Here is a 5,474-nt window from a genome sequence, read left to right on the forward strand (position 1 = left end):
AAGACATTAGAAACAGGTTGGTTGTCAAGAACACAAGTGTTTCCAACATGTGACACAACTGCAACTTTACCATTGGGCAAGTGAACCTTATTTGCAGCATGAGCAGGAGATACCTTAGCATTGTCTAAGCTGTCTAGGGTGGATGTAATATGATGTGTTGCTCCAGTGTCTATGATCCATTTTCTACCTTTATAAGTACAAGAGAAAGCTTTAAGAGAACTACCTGCATCAGCTGTAGAAGCTACATTAGCAGAAGGTTCCACTGCATTGTCACCACCAGGTTTAGACAACAGTTATAATATCTGATGGTATTGACCCTGAGTGAAGAAAGCACCAGGATGTGAACCTACAGTTGTGCCTCCAGTGTTCTGATTATTAGTACCTCTAACCTCTTGCCCAAGGTCAACTTGATTAGCACACATAGGCTTTCTCTTTGACTGGAAATCAGCTGGATATCCAATAATTTTGTAGCACTGGTTCTTTGAGTGGCCTTTACACCCACAGTGTTCACATACAAGAAAATTCTTCCTAGCCTTGTAACCAGCTCCAGAAGTACTATTGTTGTTAGCATTATATCCCCCTCCTCCTCCAGAGCCTGTAGTAGTCCCTTCATTATAACCATTACTAGAAGAGGAACCAACATAGGTACCACGTCCTTTTGATGTACTAGCACAAGTTCTGTAAGTGCTATTTTTTCTAGAGTACATAGCAGTGCCCTCTATTACCCCTGAACTGGCAGAATTCACCAAGTTCCTTTGACTATCTTGATCAATTAGAAGAGCATAGGCTTTGTTGGGTGTATGAATAGGACTCATCATGAGGATCTGACTCCTAGGAGGAGAATAAGACTCATTTAACCCCATGAGAAACTGTAACAATCTCTGATAATCACAATGCTCACCAAATTTCTTTGATTCAGGACATGGACAACTGGGACAAGGCATGAGAGCATCATACTCATCCCAGAGATCTCTTAGTCGTGAGTGATAATCGGCAATAGACAGTGTACCCTGAACTAGAGTATGGATCTCTCTATGCAGTTGAAAAATTCTAGAACCATTCACTGTATCAAATCTTTCTCTTAGATCTAACCAAACCTTTCGTGCATCAGAAGCATACACGACAGAGCTAAAGAGCCCAGGTTGAACATCATTCATTATCCAACTTAATACTACAACGTTACACTTCTCCCACTGATCATGTAATACAGGCTTAAACATAGACTTAGGAAATCTGCCATCAACAAATCCTAGTTTGCTACGACCTACTAAGCCAATTCTAAAGGATCGACTCCATAGAGCATAATTCTCTGATCCGGTCAATTGTAAAGAGATGAGAGAACTACCTGGAGTTTCAGTATGTTGAAGAAACAAAGGATGATTATGATCAATCACTGGAAACAAAGTATGACTCGAAGTGCCACTACCAGTACTGTCAGTGTTTGCCGATGGAACTTCATCTACTGCCATTGCTACTTCCTTAAATTGGAGATGTCTCCTTTCGATTCACCTTTAGCAGCTAATGAATCTGAACACCTCACAGAGCAAGAAACACCACTAAGATCAGAGGCTCTAATACCATGTAAACTCCATGAAAGGAGAGTAATTACAGCAGCATTTCAGAGAGAAATTGAGAGAAGAGAAGAAAACATGTATTGAATGAATTAATCTGTTACATTGAATGTAGACATAATGCTCTATATATAAGCAACAGTCTTAACTAACTCTTTTGTACCTAACTATATGACAGCTCACTGTTTCTAATAAACTCAGCCTATTAGCTAACTAATTAACCATACAACTTGTTAATCATTCTAACAACATATACCACTTAACATCAAACTAAAATAACAATAAACATGTGATGTAAGATAGTAAGCATATGATTTTCCTCCTCCTTCAGCTTCTTATAATTTAACAAACCATATATAAATTTTGATTAAACGTTTCTCAATCTAGTCTAGTTAAGAAATACCATCCAGTAGTTCTTTCACATACATATGCCAACAATAACAACAAATCCAGTGAAATTTCACAAGTAGAGTCAGGAAAGGTAATTTGGGTTCATTCTCCTTTTACTTCTAATTACACCCAAAAAACATCAATTCCCCTCGATCCCATTTTATATGACACCATTACTACTTGACCACATTTTATTTAATATATCTGATTGTAACTATTTTCAAGTACAAACACTATGGCTTTGTAACTTTTAAGTATTTAAATATTACTTTTAAACAATTAAATAATGTCCGATTTGAGTCCAAAATTAGCTAGTTTGATCACAGTACTCCAAACAAATTGTTAAAAAACTTTCACGGTTAATGAAAAATTTTAATTTCTCACTCCCCAAAACAAAAGGAAAATAAGGGTATTGATGGAGAAAAAAGCATAAAGTAGTGCGGCATAAGTTTACGAAAGTCCTACTAAATCTTGAAATCCCCTTTAAAGCCAGTTCTTAAAATTCCAAAATCGCTCATTTAGAAAAATGATCTTACCGGAGAAGAAAACATTTATATTAATTCGATAAATAAATATGCAGAATGAGTTTCGCTCTCCTTCAAATAATTGCCATTTCAGGTGTATTTTCTGCCGTTTCTCATTGGTAAAATTGAATACATACAAATCTTGTGTAAAAGTCAGCATTTTTTTTCAAGAAAATCTAAATCCAACAAAAGACTATACAACACTTAAATGAAAAGCCGAAAATACCCCCAACTCTAGTTAAAAAAGGAGTTCAAACTCTCATTTCTATATACGTATGTATGTGTATATGTATGTATGTAGTAATGAGGGATGATGAACACTATAATTATATATATAGAGAGAAAAGACATAAATTAACACCTGAAGTTGTTTCAAATTTTTTAAAAGATACCTTAACTATGCAAACGTTCTATTACCCCCCCTAAATAATCTTGAGCTAATATTATTACATCATTTTTTCTCACCTGACATAGGGAATGTATCCACTCTCTTTAAAGAATGAGATCAACCTAAAATAATAAAGGCAAAAGGCATAAATTACCCCCTAAACTTGTACCCATAACTCATTTACACACTTTAACTAATGAGACGACCTATTACACACCTTAAGTACATAAAAATATATTTTATTTCCCCCTTCCATTACCCAAACCAGGGCGCGTTTCGCTCCACATAGTTGAGCGCGTCAACACGCTAATAAAGTCATTTTTATTTATTTTTTTAATTAAAAAAACCCAACCCAACAGTTATATTCCCATTCTCTTCATATAACCCACCCACCCGACCCTAATGAACAAGAACCCTAAATTTTCACCCAAAAATTTGAATCAAGAACCCTAAATTCAAACATAGTTCAAAATTCCTTCTTTTGAATCAAAGGTAACTCTTTTTCATTATTATTCATTCATCTCTTTTCCATTTTGATTCATTCCTCTCTTTTTAATTTTGATTTGTTTCTATCTATTTCGTATTTTGAATTTTTAGTAATTTGATTCGAGTTATTCTTATTAAGAAAATTCAGATGAAATTGAAGAAGCAACAACAGCAGCAACAGAAAAATCTACAGGGGAAAGAGGAGACATTGGAGAAGACTGTTGATAACTTCTGGGTTTTACGTTATGGAGATAAAACCCAAGTTCTTGCTGCTGCTGCTGTTGTTGAAGTAGCATCATCTGCTACTGCTGTTGAAGTTGCAGAAATTGCAATTGTTGTTGTTGTTGAAACTTCGCAAGAGATTGCTTCCCCATCGAATTGGGTCTCCCTTGATGAACGATCTGTGTAATCAGGTCAGGCAAAATACTCGATAGCGGTGAAAAATAAGGCCTTTGTGAGTTGTTATTCATGGTAGATCTTCCATTGTTGCTCCCTCCGGCACCGTAAAACTTGCCGGAGAACCCACCAAACCCTAGTAACCACCGATTTGCTTGATTAGATGGTTAAAACTACAAGGATGCTTCAAAAACACTATAAAATCAAAGAAATCTTTAGCTAAAATTAGGATTTACACACAACTTTTTTTAATTAGGTTTTGGTGTTCTTAGATAAAGGAAACGGGTGGTGAAATAAATGGACTATGGTAAAATAAAATGAATTTGAGTGAAAAGAATTGGGTTTGGGTGAAAAGAAACGGGTTTGGGTCAAATGAATTGGATTGGGGTCTTTTATTACATGGCTTCACTAGGAGGCGAGTGGCTCTCACTCTAGGCATAATGTCCTATGTTGGGTGACAAAAGGGGGAAATAAATATACTTTTATGTACTTAAGGTGTGTAATAGGTCGCCCCATTAGTTAAAGTGTGTAAATGACTTTTGGGTACAGGTTTAGGAGGCAATTTATGCATTTTGCCAATAATAAAAATAACTTTATTTTTATAGGTATTTTGTTATAAAATATAATTTCTTGTTTTTCTTATTATTTTAGCTTTTTTTCTTTGTTATTTTTCTTCTTTCTTCTTCAAAAACTCATTGTCATCTCCATTAAAACTCCTCACTTTCAATGTTACTATTTTACCACAAATTCGCCCTTCTTTTTTTTTGCTACTATTAGTTAAGTCTCTTCAATTTTAAAACTTTATCTAAATTTTTATTTTTTACATTTCGAACAATTTGATAAACACATTAGATTTCAAGATGATTAGGAGGTATCATTTAGTCTTTTTGTCCGGATTTCGATCAGGCTCTTTCAATTTTTGGGGAATTTATTGATTCTTTGAAAATTATTATTTCTAATTTTAAAGTTATATGAAAAGAAGATAAATTAATTGATGATACCTTTAAAATTTTGAATTTTCTTAGAAAAATAATTAATTTTGTTATCACTAACTCAATAAAATTTAGAAAATAATATGATTCCTTTTTTTTAAAAAAATAATTGAAGAAGGAAAAAGAATGGGGAGGGACACAACTTGACATGAGTGGGGAAGAATGAGAGTGAGAGGTGAAGAAGAAGAAGAAAGAAAGAAAATGGAGAGAAGATATTAGCTTGAAGTGGGGGTGGAATTTAAGGTGAAATAAAAATAAAAATAATAAAAATAAAATAAGTCAAAAAGTAAGAGAGAAAAAAAAGATAAAGAAAAATTTAAAATGAACAAAATTATATTTTAAATTAAATAAACACGTGCCACATAATAATTGGTACATGATAACACTTGCTTTTCAAAATTTGAAATTGGTCAAACAATGATATAATAATATCACTTCAAAATTGTTTAAGAGGTTAATAGGACGTTTGCATAATTATGATGGCTTTTTGAAAATCTAGAACTATTTCAAGTATCACTTTATATCTTTTCTGGAATTGTCCGTGTTTGATCCACTCACTAGTCATATATTATGATAATAAAACAAAAATTTAATTTAAATATGCAAGGACCATAGTCAATATATAGACAGCAGAACAATTTTGTACGTATTTTTTCTTACTATATTCTAAGTATGTGTATGCAAGCACATCTCAATTTCCTTCATTCATAATCTTATTTTAATCACA

At 33.4% G+C, this 5,474-nt stretch overlaps 1 protein-coding gene across 1 annotated transcript in view; it reads right to left on the reverse strand.

Annotated features, from left to right (window-relative positions):
* Positions 1-3,825: 3,825 nt before the first annotated feature.
* LOC125843030 (catechol oxidase B, chloroplastic-like) overlaps positions 3,826-5,474 on the reverse strand; it is a 2,319-nt gene continuing 670 nt past the window's right edge. Inside the window, exon 2 of the mRNA XM_049522280.1 lies at positions 3,826-3,891. Coding sequence (XP_049378237.1) covers positions 3,826-3,891 — 66 coding nt within the window. The remainder of the gene's footprint in view (positions 3,892-5,474) is intronic.

Source organism: Solanum stenotomum, chromosome 10 (genome assembly GCF_019186545.1).
Source record: "Solanum stenotomum isolate F172 chromosome 10, ASM1918654v1, whole genome shotgun sequence".
NCBI classification, from domain to species: Eukaryota; Viridiplantae; Streptophyta; class Magnoliopsida; order Solanales; family Solanaceae; genus Solanum; species Solanum stenotomum.